This window comes from Ascaphus truei, chromosome 6, assembly GCF_040206685.1.
Source record: "Ascaphus truei isolate aAscTru1 chromosome 6, aAscTru1.hap1, whole genome shotgun sequence".
Classification (NCBI taxonomy): Eukaryota; Metazoa; Chordata; class Amphibia; order Anura; family Ascaphidae; genus Ascaphus; species Ascaphus truei.
The window spans coordinates 103,900,297-103,916,646 of record NC_134488.1 but is presented as its reverse complement, the minus strand read 5'-3'; the positions used below and the strand labels follow the sequence as shown (position 1 = coordinate 103,916,646).

The window sequence follows — 16,350 nt, the reverse complement described above, 5'->3', positions numbered from 1 at the left end:
GAGGCCACCTGGTTAACAAGGAGGGGCTGGTATGTCAGTCCTGGTTTGTAAGCTCCAACTCATTGTGGAGATCAATACAGTCTCTTCAGTGGAAACATTTTTGAGTGAGAGAAATCAGACCTGGGCATGATCACCTGGAGCCAGTTGATTATACTAGAGGAAAGCCATTGTGTACAGTATCTTCACTATCTACAGTAACTACTTAGATTGAGTGTAAGCCCTGTACAATGAAGTCCTCTGTCCCAGTTAAACATAGGCTGATGATCATTTTTATATAGGTCCCAGTGACACTTCAGATTGTTGATCTTTACAACGTTTACAATACCACAGTATTTCAGAAGAATAAAAAGGGGAAGTGTGAAGGGTGTTTCCCCATACTGTTTGCATCTGTAGAAGAAGAAGAAAAAAGGCAAGAGCAGGTGGGAGGTACGAGTAATCCCCCAATGCTTTAGAAAGCAGGGGAGTCTTCGCAACGTCACTCATAACCTTGATCTGTTGATAGCAATGCTGGTGTTACTCCAGGAACCAGGCTGGATTTGTTGGACTGCTTTTACCTGATCATTATAGTACAGAGAAGACACGTAAATAAAAGTATTGTGTAATGGCTGTAGCTCTATATAGAGGGAGAGACGCTCTGGTGGGGATGGGGTTAGGATAATCAGCACAGAAAGGGGAAGGGGGAGAAGCAGTGGGGTGCTCTTTGGGAGGAGCTTGCATATACGGGCTTTGGAATGTATATCATGCTGTGGAATGTACATTTGAGGTCCGTTTCCACAGCAGTTCTATGCGTTCCACAGGAAAATGACATAAATAACGCACATTTCTTCAATTAAAAAAAATACTAAATGCCAAAAGGCAGCTCTCTCCCCAGAACCTACATCCCATAAATAAATGATCTGTTTACCCATTTTTACGGGCAAAGCCGTCGCAGGCCGCACAGTGAGTGAAGCCGTCGCGGGCCGTGTGTTGTGCAGGCCTGGTCTAGCTGGACTGGACTGAATGAGACATCAAAGAGATGATGGCTTTGAAAACGGAATGGGATAATGCTGTGGCTTTCTAATGGTTACCCTGGTGGCCATATTTTTTTTTTAAAGTCGCAGAAAGCGCATCGTTATCTTTGTAATCGGAGTTTTCTCTGGAGCTGGGAGTACTGTGATCAGCCCCGGAGTAACCTCCAGTTCAAGTGATGTAAAAACAAACAAAAAACACAATACCAATGTAAACAACAATAGTGCAGTGATACCGTCACCAAGGTAGGTCGAGAGCAAGAAAAGTATAGGATTAAATGAAAGAATTTGAAAGGACTTCAATAAGTAAGTACAGGTGAATACTTCTCACAATATTATTTGGCTCAAATGTATACATTCTCAGAGAGCATGTAGTATTAAGTAACTTTCCTTAATTATAGGTGTAACCCATCTACCCCCACCCAAAGGGAGATTTCCTGCAGTTACCTGGTAGTTCACAGGAAGGCCCTGAGCATCCGCCGGTGTTGTTTGTGGATTAACAGGACAGGCTTTCAGTGCTGGGTGGTTCTTTCTCACTGGCACAGCGCCTCCATTCCCACAGGGCCTAAAGGGATAGGTGCAGTCCCCTGTGGAAAACACTCCCTCCCTCCCTGAAGAAACTGCAGCCTCAGGCAGGAGTATATAACAGCAACTTGGTGTTTATTTCTTCTCAGCAGTATACAGGAACACATCACAGCATACTCTCTCAGCAAGAGAGACTCACTCCCACTGGACCCTACATAACCCAGCAGAAGATCACCTCGCAGTTTGCTGCACTTTGTCCCTGGACTCAACCTCCAAGGCTTGAGGCCCCAAAGGTCTATCCTAGACTCACATACTCCCTGGTGGAATGTGGGGTAGCTGATCCCACTCCCCTGAGGGAGGGGAAGGAAGGTGAACCAGAGCCCTGGCTCCACACTTCCATCTCTGCACAGAACACGATAGAATTTAGGCTGCATCCCCTTTTGTATCCAGGGGAGTGTGCTAGGTCTGAGCCCCTGATAGGGCAGTACCCAGGCCTTAGGCCCCACCCCCTGTCACTCAAGGGAGTTGTTTACTGCTGCAGCAAGGAGCATGGATTTAACCCTAACACTGCCTGTCCTGGTACCAGGGCTTATGTGTTGGGCAGAGGATTAGTAGCCCAGGGGGATACCTGGCTACACAGGTTATAAAACATTATAGACCTCTGTGAATGTTGAAGTTGTCGTGAGTAAAGTAAAGGTGTTCAAATTATAAATTATGTTTTCTTATCTGTCATTAGCCAGGACAGTAAAGTTTTGTGTAGCAGCATAGATGTGGTATTTTTAGTTATCTGCCCCTATGGTTTGTCGGCAAGACACAAAGGAAATTTAAAGCAAGAATGACACAGCAATGCTTAGCCATTTGAGTCGCATAAAAAAATGGTGACATTGAACAACCGGTAACACTACAATTTTACAGGAATGGCCACCAGTTCCCCATACTGTACTTTGATACAGGATCATGTCTCACCACCTCCTCGCAGGGTCAATCACTCTGTCCAGCTTTTTTCAAACAGGAGCAAAATGGATATTTATTGTCAACATGGTGGCACCAAGGAACTCAATGAGAGTCTCCAACCAAGTGCATTCTTCCATGAACAATACCCCACCCCGCTACCATCCTAGAGCATGATCTACCAACGTAGAGGTAATCACAAACCAACCAACGTAACTATTTTATTATACTGAGATATCCTACACTGCATGGAACCGTCAAGTGACTTTACATAATAATGGGCAGGTCTTGCAATATCCGGGACACTTAATAGAATGGGATAACCTTGTTAGAGGTGAGCACGGTCTCACCATCAGGAATGTGTGAGTACACCTAGGTATCATGCACCTCACAGAATCTCCAAATTACTTCTACATAACAATGAGAAGACCCCCTCCCCCCCCAGCATATTGGACACTTGACATAACAATACCGTTGTTGGAGGTCATTGTGGTTTCATCATCGGGAATGCCCATGTACACCCAGGTACCCTGCAATGCACAGGATCACCAAGTGATTGCAGGTACACCCAGGTTCCATACCCTCCAACTGTGCCTATTTACCAGGTACACTTCTTGTTTTTGACTCCTGTAATACTATCTGTGCCTATTACACAGAAAGTTGTGTGTGTGGTAAGCTGCATGGGTTTTGGGCTTTCCATTGGAATTGCTTGGAAGTACCTCTGTCTAGCACGAGCAGCGGAACAACAGTGGTACCTATTTTATACCCACAAAATGTTTGAGGGCCAGACATACCCATCACCACAGATCCAAGCTCCACTGAGATCTATTTTATAACCTGCTATTAAGGTCATTATGAATGTTGCTCTATGCTACATGTTCTCTGGGAATGTATCAATTTGAACAGTGACAAATGATATTGTGAGAAGTATTCACCTGTACATACAGTACTCCTTTAAGTCCTCTCATATTCTTTTGTTGCTCGTGCCCTTAACCTGTCTTAGTGACAGGATCACTGCAATTTCTTTGTTTACACTGGTTTCTTAGCTACCACCCAGCGGTTTCCGCCCCTGTCCCTGTCTGAACATGCGCTTTCTGATGTCTAGGCCCAGTTATTTATTTGGGAGTTATTGTTGATAGAGGTATCTTGATAAAGGTTCCAGATTTAGGACAGAAACGCCAGTCCACTGTTAATAAAGATACACATTAGTTTGCAAACCCCCATGAGTGCCAGTCTTTTCCATTACTTTATTGTACACTACTATTGAGACAATACTGAATATATATATATATGTAAATGTACAGGTGCACATCTCTTTATTAAGGATGGGCACATATGTTTGAATTAAAAAAAATATATATATATATATTTATTGTTTGTTTACAAAACTGAAACCAATCAAGTTTTAGAACCAAAACACCAGTGAAAGTGCCCATTCAGTCCCACTTACTGCTGTGGGCTCTGAATGCATTGTGCAGTAGCCATGCTTCTTTGTTCCTAGCCATTACAAGCATTGTTTCTTTCCCAGTTGAAGGGCATGGACTATGAAAAGAGAGAGAAAGAGAGAACAAAGAGGGAGCTGAGCAAACATGATTATACAGTGAGGTGGTTATCATGTAAATCAAAAAAATAGATGAGACAAAAATAACCATATTTCTTTTTTTTTTCTTCCTTTCTATTTTCTCATCTTTTTGTTTCTTTGTTGCCCCCATTTCTCGCTCTCTTCCTCTCCCTGTCACTCTCTCTTATCCCCCTCTCTCTCCCTCTCTCTCATATCCTCTCTCTCTCTCTCTCTCTCTCTCTCTCTCTCTCTCTCTCTCTCTCTCTCTCTCTCTCTCTCTCTCTCTCTCTCTCTCTCTCTCTCTCTCATCCTTCTCTCTCCTGTGTTATTTTCCTCTGTCTTCTCTTCCTTTCTCTGCCATTTGTTTAATCATCTCTGCAGTATTTTGCATTCCTCCTCCTGCTGTTTGCTACTCAGATTATCTTGGGAGTGCTGATCTACATCCAGAGTAATACTGTAAGTAGCCAAGTACTGTACTGTTATACACGTGAAACGCAGCATTGGTTTTAATACATTGTACTACTATCAGTTAGAAATCTTGGTTTGCAATTTTATTTTATAATGTTAACATTGTGCACAGTACTGTCTCCCACAATGTATATTGCAATCCTGTTGGGTAACTCTTCCTATTAATTAGGCAAGTTCTATCACGTTTCTGCTTTCTCACTGTTTGAAGTTCCCTTACAGGAAAGCTGCACTAAAAAAAGAGTACTTACTGTACATGTTATACACTTTTTAAAAACATACTGAATTTATAAATGTTATAATAATGACATTTTAAAAAAAGAACAGGGGAATATGTTTTCTCTGATGTCGTTTATGATACAGAAAATCATTGATAGAATGCCCATGTGTATGTGTGTATTCCTTTCTCTTGTTCCCAAACCTCCTTAAATCACCCTATTGTTACATGTCTTAAATCAGTTAAGTTGCAAAGAAGGATTCTGGGTAGTAAGATGCAAATGAACATCCAGAGGGTATGCCATGTTTAGCTTTATAGCAGTATAAAGCAGCAATCCTGCACTCTTTTTTTAATTTTTTTACATTTTGTTTACAGTTATAGTCAAAATATGCAACCGTTGGCACTCACGTAGTATCCAGTTAATCCTGGTGCTTATCCCATATGCAATGAATAGGTATAGTTACCCAATGTAGGTCCGGCAATAAGGAGACAGCACAAGGAGGGTAGTGTTCACTAAAGTGAATTGAAAACACAGGGCACAGAAATTGACGTTTTGGTCCACGTAGAGGGACCTTCCTCAGGGTTGTGCGTGTTTACAGTTATAGGTTTGAAGCAGGGAGTCTCCGAAGCTGAACTGTGCTCATTTTTGCTCCTGAGATATTTACCTACGTAGGGGTTGCCCGTAACAGCCCCGGGTATGTTGTCTGGGGCTATCGAAATGGTGGCTTACATGTACCACATCATGTTGTCCAATAGGTAGCTGTGACATCATCCCTTGCGGGTTCCTATAAGCCTGCGTGAGTAGGACCTTTATACCAGTGTTGCTGCTACCGATACCCCATACAGAGAATTGTAAAGAAAAAATATATAACTGCGCACAAACTGTGTAATAATAGTGGCTTATAGTATATACGGTATTGTGATATTAAATAATCTTAATAATAACCATAAAAAAAATCGCTTTTAAAAGTGCACCCAAAGATTTGTGATAACTATAAAAAAAAAACAACTTTGTTTTTAAAAGCTCATGTGTTGAGAGAGTCTGCTGCTCGTCACAGTTGGGCGCCCGACACCATAGAGATCACATGAAAATAAAAAAAGAGGCAGCTCACGAGCTCTCATAGTGTGTAAATGTATAATTATAATGAAACAATAATTTGTGGTAATATATGCACGCGTGGACGTGCGCCAGTGCCGAGTGCCTGCATTGGTTCCCTGGACAGCCTGAAACAGGAACGTCCGCGGGGACTACAGCGGGAGCCTGGAAGGACAGCTGCTATTCCCGGCGTGGACCGTTTGGGTAGCTGAGCGGTAGCAAGTACCCAAAACATGCCCTGCCTAACTAATTGATTTTTTCTGCACGTGCATATATTACCACAAATTATTGTTTCATTATAATGATACATTTACACACTATGAGAGATTGTGTGCTGTCTCTTTTTTCTTTTCATTTGACCCCATACAGAGGTATGTATCTTGGAAAGCAGGGAGTCCCTGTGAAATTAATGTGGTTCAACTCCGGAGCCCCCTGTTTCCCACCTATTAAAAAAAAAACATGTTCTTATGCTTTAATATGTGAATTTCCTTTGCCTGAGCTATTAAACAGCATATATATCTAAACCTGGGACAAATAATATACAGAATCAGTGGGTCCACTCAAATAGAATGTAACACGACTTTCAACTCTCATTGGATGACAGGACAATGCAATGCCACTAAAGTATCAGCAGCAAATATGTTTGTAACATCACCTACAATTGTCAAATTAAGCTATAGTTGGACAGGAGAGACATGCAGATCAAGAAACATTGCAGTATACCTGTACAGGAGAAAACGGGACGTTTATTACTGGGGATGACTTAACATAGATTTTTGATTCCTATTTTGGTACATATTTACTAAGTGGTGCAATGTATGTATGCATATCTTTATTTATATAGCACCCGCAGCTGTACTCGGCGCTATACAAAAAAGAGTACAGTACAGGGAATTATAATACAATAAGTACCCCAAACAAAATCAGACAATAGGAAAGGAAATCCCTGCCCCGGAGAGCTTACAATCTAAGTGGTATGTTGGGAGACTTACAGAGACAGCAGGTGAGGGAATAAGTGCTTGGCCACAATGGTTGGCCACAATGGTTGGTAGGAGTGACGGTGGGTGTGGGACACCAGCCATGAGTCCAGGCTATTGGGATGCTTAATTTAAGTTTTTACTTAAAGGTGGGGAGAGAGGAAAGGGGCAATGAGAGAAAAAGGTTTAGGGCAAGATAGAGCAGTAGATCTGACACGGGTGAAAAGGAGACAGTTACGGCTACAGCACAGGAGATGAGCAGGGGCATAACGAGAGATCAAAGCCGATAGGTAGGGAGGAGCAGATGAGTGGAGAGGACAATTTTCTAGGTGATCTGAAATGTGATGGAAAGTCAGGAGAGGAATTGAAGGAGGAGATGAGCAGAGACGGTTTTGGGAGACAGTGAAATGATTCCAGCAGCAGAATTGTGGATAGATTGCAAAGGAGAAAGGTGTGAGCCGACGAGGCCTGTTAGAAGGGCTATAAAATACCTGCCAGTGCCATTCAAGTGTATGAGCCATAAGGGCCACATTAAGTAGTGCTATTTCATAAGCCCCCCAAAGGCCCATTCACTTGATTGGACTGCATGGGTCTTCCAGCACTGGAAAGTGCGTTTGGAGTAGCACCACTTAAGACACATAGGCGTTAGTCCTTACTTGACATTGTAAACAAATATAGGTGTTACCTTCCATGAAAACATTCAGATTACTATTTCCCGTCGCTTGGGTGTGTCCTGCCCTTAAGCAGATGCAAGTCAGTGGCATAGATAGCTCTTATTTTCTCTCTAATCTTCTTGGTACACGCTGTCACACATTGGCCAGTATGACCTAAATTTGGCAAAAATTTTAATTTAAGAATGGAAAAACCAAAACCAGTCAAGTTCCTATAAAACTAAAATCCAACTTTTCTTTAGAACCAAAGCCAAAACACCAGTGAAAAGTGCCCACCCTTAATTTCTATGTTAGCAATCCAGTTTTTTTAATCTAAAATAGTGATCTAATATAATGATTTCACAAGACGCAATCTGCTCTACTCATTAAAAAAGAAATGTCTCCTTTCTTGTTACCATTGCAAAGTCACGTTGCTGCTGTTCTTAGCAATCCTGCCCTTTTAAAATAATGTAATTGAATTCTGAGGATATTTGTGGGTACTAGGAAACAGCGTTCCTAGTGCACCGTGCTCAGCTGTAGGGAATCTCTAGGCGTCCAATTGATATAAACCCTCTAAATGAGGAAGGCAGGTAAACACCACTCTCTGCAAATGTATATGTGAACAGTGTCTCTATTCATATCTCCTAAGATGTGGGGAAACTGTGCTATGTTGGTGAGAGTCAGTAACAAATCTCTGACCTCCCAGTGTACAGTATATAACTTTCCCCTGGAGAGAAGACACAAAATATATGACTCTCAAAGCGTAATGAGCTGATGGGGGTACTCACAGTGGAGAGTTGTCTTGTGCGGTGGATACCACGGCGTGCATCACGTTGAGACAGGCAAACAACAGGATATCCTCACGGAAGAAAACGGAGCACAGCGATGCAGCAATAAGGGGGCTAGATACCGGTATAAAAGTCCTTTATTCCATGGTAGACATCACGACTTTGTCGTTGACAAAGGGCGACGGCCCGAAACGCGTTCGAGATTTTTAACCTATCCCATGCCATGATGTCTACCATGGAATAAAGGACTTTTATACCGGTATCTAGCCCCCTTATTGCTGCATCGCTGTGCTCCGTTTTCTTCCGTGAGGATATCCTGTTGAATTCTGAGGATATCTGGTGATGAAAATGAGCCTCCCTGGGAGGTTAAAATGGCTGCTGCCAGTCACACTCACTGGTGCAAGTGAAAGAAAAAAAGAGTAGCACAACCGTGAGGTTATGTTATGACTTCAATTTTTTTTTGGGGGGGGGGGATTGCTGCTTTAGATTGAAAAGTCCACTTTTCTCAAACATTATAAAAGTAAAGTTATATATTAGAAATGAAGAGGAGGTAGAAACCATTTCTTCACAAGTGACAGTGTTCTCAGAGCCAGGGTGCCTAGACATTTTGCATCTGATTCTGACTCCTATTCTTTGCTTGGGTTTTCTTTCTAGCTGAAAGGCGTTCTTGGAAACAAAGTTGAAGGTATGATAAACAGCTATGGGATAGCTAAAAAACAAACGGATCTGGAGGAGATCTGGGACTTTACCCAGGAAAAGGTACGTATGCGGGCAGAGGGGCTGCTATTCCAGTGACGGCCTTGAGCTGAGGTAGCTTTGGGCCGCCATTACGTTTTACATACTGTAGCTTGGTGGGATCCAGGCTGTGTGAGACCTGGGCGCCATCTGTTTTTGTTCAATTCTACTGAACATCGTTACATTAAGAAAGCAAAAACGAGTCATACAAATAAACATCATAGTAAGCAGTATAACTCCATACACAGAGATTGTAGGCTGGGCTGGTGCATAATGATGAGATATATTGTGATATTCTGCCCCCTCACTACCATTGAATATTGTGGAAACCCTGTTATATTCTGTTATAGTGGCTTATGTTGTGTTATCTGGAAGAACAATACCAGGGGCAACAGATATAGTATCCGGCTGAATAACAACGCAGACTCATTACTACTGTATCTGCAACTTCCAGCTACCTCTCTGGCCCCTAGTTAGATACATATGAATATAGGGTGTACAGCATCCCTAGGAAGGAGAAGACAGCGTCACAATCCTGTATGTGCTGCTAATCTATTTTCCTTGGCACACTCCCCACAAGAGTAGAATAATATGTAATCCCTATATTTAGGAAACATACCCAACATTAAATGAACGCTTAACTCACCAATACTAGTACTAATACCGATATGTTAAGACAGTGATGGTTGTGTATTCAGTGCTGTACATGGCTCTCATATCAACAACTAATGCCACTAAATACTAAGTGCAACACTTCTATTTTGATCTTGGAGATAGGTTCTAACCATTGTTTACTTGTGCTAAAGAGTCTACAAGCTACTATGCACCTGGACAAAGCCTCAGTTTGCCACTACTTTCCTACTCATGTTTGGTCTATGGCTCAGCGTTTCAGGGGGATATATCGAAGTCTCCTGGCTGCGAGATTCAGGTGTAAGTGAAGCAAGGAAACTGCACCAAATCAAAGAAAATTAAAAAAACAACAATGTTAATGGGATTCTGTTTCTTTGATAAATCTGGTGCACTTTTTTTGCCCCACATTTTGCAGCCAGGAAAGTTTAATACAACGGTCCCCTTGTTTTGCTCTTTCATACTGTTTCTCTGTCTTCTTAATCTTAGCTCCTCCTGCTTTGTCACATCTGACTCCCTGTTACCTGTGTGTGTGTGTGTTTTGCATTCACCTTCTTGCCCACCCTCCTACCCTCCTACCCTCCCACAAACTAAGTTGATGAGCCTTACAGATGAAGTGCTGTGGTTGGAGTACTCCTGACGACTGGATGAAGAATGATGAGATCAAGCACAATACCTCACTTAGCCTGTATCCCTGCTCCTGCAGAAATACGTCTATTGTCCTCCACTACCCAAACAGCAGTGCTAACTTCTCCATGGATAGCAGCAGTGACACTAAACCCAAGAGTGGATTCTGTGAAGCTACTACCCGGGGCAAGTGGCCGGTGTATCAGACAGTGAGTTTGCACCAATGACGAAGAGTTTGCAAATGAACTTTTAGTAGGGATACAAATGGAATATGTTAGAAAGGGATGCATTTTTAGGTCGACACTAAGCGAAGGGCAAAGGTGGCATTTCCCTTGAGTTTCGCATATCAACAGAGCCTCACTTTGGCTCAGTGTTAGATTTTCAATATTCAGCTAACCAGCCCATCAGTACCATGCCATCCTATATCATCACAAATAAATCCTCTATAACTTGCAGTTCTGTCTAGGACAGGTTATAGATGTCTTGTATTCCTTGGCCTTATCCATCATTAGCTTGCCGAGCCATATCCTCATATTATTCTGCTGGAAGGAAGGTAGGATTCAGAGTAATCTTTTGAGGACCTTGCTTCCAAACCTTAGGGTTAGTGAGCCACAGTTTACAAAGAAAAATAAATGAATAGCTGTACTTCCACGTATCTCTAAATAGGTAATTTGCTGCTGTCCTTGATAGTAGGTGGTTACGTTTGGGTATTAGAAGCTCTGCTCTTTTTTGACGTCTTCTCTTTTCATGTGTCTTCCTATATCAGGGCTGCATGGACATCATTGAGAACTGGCTTATAAATAACATATTTAGTATCGTCGGACTGTGCATAGGAATTGCTCTGTTGGAGGTGAGTGTCAAAAACTTTTCACATGATGCTGACCGACCAATTACAATGCCTGACTTGGTCAGCCATTATATAACATTTACTCCCTCATGGGTACCAGGTTGTGTTAATGATAACCTGTCCCACGTCCTCATGTGCAATCTCATCTAATATGACTATGGTTACTACTACTGTAAAACGACTGTGTTGTGTTAGTTAGGCTGCGCTTATAGTGCCTGGCGATGCGACGTCGCTCCGAAACAAATACATTGACTCCGTCGCAAGCGCTTATAGTAAGCGCGACGGTGACGGAGCGACCAAAAATGTTGAAGCCGGGTAAATTTGATTTTTTTAGACAGTCGCCACATGTGACTGTCTCTAAACCAATCAGATTGCGCTGCCCGCCCCTTTCGTGACATCACTGGCCTTGTCTCCAGCGACGTCGTTAATTTTTTTTTACAACTTTCGCTAATGGCGACGGGTGACGTCATTGGTCACCGTCGCCAGCGCTATAAGCGCGGCCTTTATCTTAAGACAAAAAAATAGGATGAATTTGGTTTTGCTGTCTTTAAAGTGAATTCAGAGTTTGTTACAACAAGCTGTTTATGTTTCCTTTTTAAACCTACTGTATGTAAGAGAACTTTATAAACTGTTACTTTGAGATCGATGGGAAATTTGTGCTAGGAATAGATTGTTGTATTTAGAATTTTTTTTCTTCTGTAAAATAGAAATTAGGAACGTGCTAGAAATACATTACTGTTCAACAGGGTGCAGTTTTTATAATCCAAATGTATTCAAATTGTGCATTCCTCTGGGGCTACAGTTACACAGATGTCTATTACTTAAGAAAATGAACACCTATCTACTGCTGTGGGCATTATTGCAGTTCCTAAGAAGTACATGTGCAACTATTGCTCACCAAGGCTGCCACAACCTGCATTCATCCTGGATAAGGATATACTAAGCAGCTGTGTTTATGCATATGTTCCCTTGCCTCTCAGTTCCTCCAATTCGTGGGTCAGGTGCTGGTTTTGGCTCTGGAGAGGAGATTAAACAGAAGTTCTTCAGATGATATCCTCTTCTTCCCCGTCAGGTTTTATCCTGTGTGATATTAATGCTGTTTGTGTGTGTGCTGGATTTTTCAGGAAGCAGTACTCAAGGAGGTCTATATATCAAAGCAAAGGTAGTGCAATTCTGGGGTAAAATAATTGCGCCATGTAGAGCAAAGAAAATAATCCCATTGAAATCAGTGGATTTTCTTTTCTTTGATGCATCTGGTGCAATTGTTTTGTACAGATGGGCAAATTCTTTTTGCGAATTTGGATCCACTTCGAATCCGGCAGTTCCTTTGATCCACAGATTACTCAAAAGTGAGATCTGTAACCACAGATTTCTTTCTTTCGAGGCAATGAAAATCCATCTGGAAGAGCAAGAGAAAATTTCCATACCAACTATATAGGCAACAACTTCATGACTGGAATCATGTCAGCTACAACAAGGCTTGAACCCACAAACACTGCTTTTCTAAGCCACAGCTCTAGCAGTGTGAGCTAAACCAGCTGATAGGGAGCATTGTTGTCACATTATACATTTGAGCTGCTCACTGCTCATAAATTTAGCTAATCTAGATATTATCTTATCTCACTGGTATCTCAGGTGTGCTCCACAAGGAACATTAAACTGATAACTAGGAAATATTTTTACCAAGTCCAATTTGCTTTATTTTGTACACTTACCTGTGGAACCGTATCATAAACCTTTGCAAAGGGATTTAATGGGATTAAAGGGATTTAATGCTTCCTGTATAATCTATATAAATGAGATTGCACATATCTGGTCTAATAAGAAGAAGATGTATAACATTCAGATAGTACCAAGAATATTCGTCTACAAATAATAATAATAGTGCTTGCTTGTAAAACCACAGTACTAATCCCTAGAGCAGCAGAGGTGGCACCCATGTTCTTCTGACCCAGTTGGCCGAGGTTACCCATGTTCTGTTAAACTTGTATTTAATGTCACCTGGCCTACGTAACTCATAGCGCTCAGTACATAGGCTTTCAAGGTTACAATCAACAAAATAGATATCCCTTGGAGGTATGCTGTTAGGAGACGGTGTGCACTGCAACCCATCAGCTGATTTAGCTCACACTTCTAGAGCTGTTGCTCTGAAAAACAGAGATTGTGTGGGTTCAAATTCAGATCCTGTTGGGTCTGACACCATAACCCATTCCTAAGGTGCCTTAGATATGCCAACCCAATAACACTTTGTGTGCTGTGGGAAGCAAGTGGAATTGCTTCGTGCAGTTAGTAGAGTTTTATTTATTGTAAAATAAAGTATTTCAATTCAGTATGTGTCTGGCACGCTGACAGATGGAACAGTGAATATTTTTGTCCCTGTTCTGTTATACCGCAGCCACCTTTGTGCATATCCGTCATTTAGCACCAAGATGAGTGCATATACCTGTAGCTGCTCCCCCCCCCTGGCTATCTTTGAAAGCAGACACCTTCCACTTCCTGGTTGACAGTTTAATGTTCCTTGTGGAACTCATCTGAGATACCTGGGAGATACGCTAATAGCTAGATTGTGTGTGAGTACATATGTATATGTATTGTGAATAGTACATATGTGTGAGCAGCAAGCAGCTCAAACGTAGGATGTGACAGTAATACTCCCTATCAGCTGGTTTAGCTCACACTGATAGAGCTGTGGCCTAAAAAAAAAGCAGTGGTTGTGGATTCTGGTTCTGATGGGTCTGACACCATTCTAGTCATTGGGTTGTTGCCTTAGGCTTATTATCAACTCTGTATAGTTGGAATGGAAATCCTTTTAGGAAGTGTGGGACGGGACTCATTTAAATATACTTTGCATAGCCATTAGCATATCTCCCAGTCAGGTACCTCAGGGGTGCTCCTTTTTCAGAAGAGGCATGTGTGGATATGTAGGCACATGCCTCCCTAATTTAATTGGGGTGACGCTTGATGGGATATATATACAACTGGCGACAGGTAACAAAATTAGGTAGGATGAGGATGGGGGGGGGTGCCTGTCTTTTTAACAATCCGCAGGCAATGGATTCTGAATCCACCTGCTGATTGCCAAAAATCCCACTGGATTTCAGTCAATTCTAATTAATCCGGCCGGATCCTCAAACATGAAATCCGTTTGTGTATTTTGGTGTGCGGAACGGTTTTCGGCAAAATAATCCGCAGAATTTCGCCCATCTCTATTGTTTTACCCCAGATTTGTACAACTTTTAACTTGATAATACATAGACCTCAACATTCAGGATCCTAACTTGAAAATAAACATGCAGTAAGTATAAAGCTCCTAACGAGTTTGACTACATTTGCCCAATTATCTAAAGCTTCATGCACTTAGAGACTCAGGACCCATAAAACATGTTATTGCTCCTGACTATAATTACTGCTGCTCACCTAAGTTTCCTGTTCTTGATTCCCTATACCCTTAGAAAGTCTCCAGCGTGGGCAAGGACCCTCCTGATGGTGACTATAGATTAGAATAGTAGTAACTGTGTGCTAGATTTGCTTTATGGTTGTAAAGTGCGGCATGGTCATTTTCAAGAGAGGAAACACTTTGATCGTCAGCTTGCTGATTACATCTCTTATTCAGCTCTCTCTGTCTGTTCCTCTTCTCTAGACACACCTGCACAGTATTGTTCTCTCACTCTTAGTTGCACAGCCTACTTTTGTGTTCCTCTCTTTCAGTTCCTTACTGCTTTGTCTCTGTGTCTCTTCGGGGCGTGTTGTAAACTTCCAAGTTGTGGTGACGGGTGGCGCTGACTTGCTGTGCTTGTCTTTCTACGTTCCTCTTGTAAACTCTTAGCCTCTTTTTTGCCTTTATCTTGTAGGATTTATATAGAGATGGCAAAAGCATACACAGGCGGCCAAATAGTACGGCACTGCATCTTTGCACCAGGCATACACCAAGATATATAAGAATTTATGGGCGAACAACTTCGTTCAAGTATTTACCTGCCTGGCAAGCTAAATTAGAGCAATATTATAGTTCTTCTGAATTATATACATTACGATTCCTGGCTTCTAATGTATGAGCGAGACCTGCAGGCCCACCTCAACAATTGCACTTTGATGACACCAAGTGAGAAGAAGGCTGTGGGCATTTTACATTGAGAACATTCGGTTCAGAGAAGGGGCGCTCTCTGCTTTAGTTCATACATGTATGCAGCTAGTAGCCCCATAATGATTAATAAATGGTTATGTAAAGATTGAAGCAGGTATACTGCTAACACGTTTATGGAGACTTTCAATCTCATTGCACCCTGTTGGATGCCTGTAAACTGATCTCTCCCAACTTGACATTGCTAGCTCGGAGTAACAGCCATTTTGTTTTCATTGGCTTTCCTGGATAGCAAGTGCTTCGTCAGAGGGCCCTGCAAAAAAGATGTTATAACAAATCCTTTGCCCTTCACTCCGTTCTATCTAATCATCTGTCTCATAGTTTTTCTCAGTAATCCTGTGTGTGCTAAACCCTTCTTCGCACAATCCCTGTTACCACCCTTTTCTGTTCCCCCAACTCTCTTCCACCGGTCACGTTTTCCTTTCATGTTCAGATTGTGTGGAATACTGTAAGCTGTTCCCTGCCACAATTCTACATGATCTGGAGTTACCAGGATTCTTAACATTATTCCCATAACACTGACATGTTTTTACGCCTATGTTGCCAGACATGCCTACGACATATTAATATGTCTGTTACATGTCATATCTCCAACCTAAGAGTAATAATGCCAACACTATGTTAATACAAATACATGAAAGATACATAATAATAGATGAATTTACAAAGTAACACCACTAATGTTTGCTTCGTTAAAACAGCGAAAGACATTTCAAAGTGAATTTCACGCACTTTTCTCGTTGTCATTTTTTTGGGGTCAAATAAATCATGTTGAGGAATTCTTGGTCAGTGTAATAAAGGTGCCCAGTCCTATACTAAAGAAAGTCAAGAGAATGCTAATGGATTCTGAATGTATATTTGTTGTTAATGTAAGATCTCTCATGTACCAGAAGGATTGCTTCTTTGCTAGTTAATTGATCAGAAACCCAGAATTTGGGCATGGAACATGGTGCTGAATGCTGTTTGGTGCGTGTTCTGGTGTTAACCAGTTTACATTTTCCCCTGGCTGTGGCACACAGAGACTTCTATGTGGAATACTGGCAAGGTAACTGCCCCTCAGCTGCTGGATAAGTGAATATTCATAATGGCTGCTCTTGGGGTAAAGTTTAACCCTCTCTACTGCCAGCGAGGCCACT

At 41.9% G+C, this 16,350-nt stretch overlaps 1 protein-coding gene across 6 annotated transcripts in view; it reads left to right on the top strand.

Moving 5' to 3' along the window:
- CD37 (CD37 molecule) overlaps positions 1-16,350 on the top strand; it is an 89,916-nt gene that overhangs the window by 66,041 nt on the left and 7,525 nt on the right. For all 6 annotated transcript variants that reach the window (XM_075605482.1, XM_075605484.1, XM_075605480.1 and 3 more), the window contains 4 exons: positions 4,426-4,500; positions 8,892-8,996; positions 10,211-10,435; positions 10,993-11,076. In XM_075605482.1, the coding sequence (XP_075461597.1) occupies positions 4,426-4,500; positions 8,892-8,996; positions 10,211-10,435; positions 10,993-11,076 (489 nt within the window). The remainder of the gene's footprint in view (positions 1-4,425; positions 4,501-8,891; positions 8,997-10,210; positions 10,436-10,992; positions 11,077-16,350) is intronic.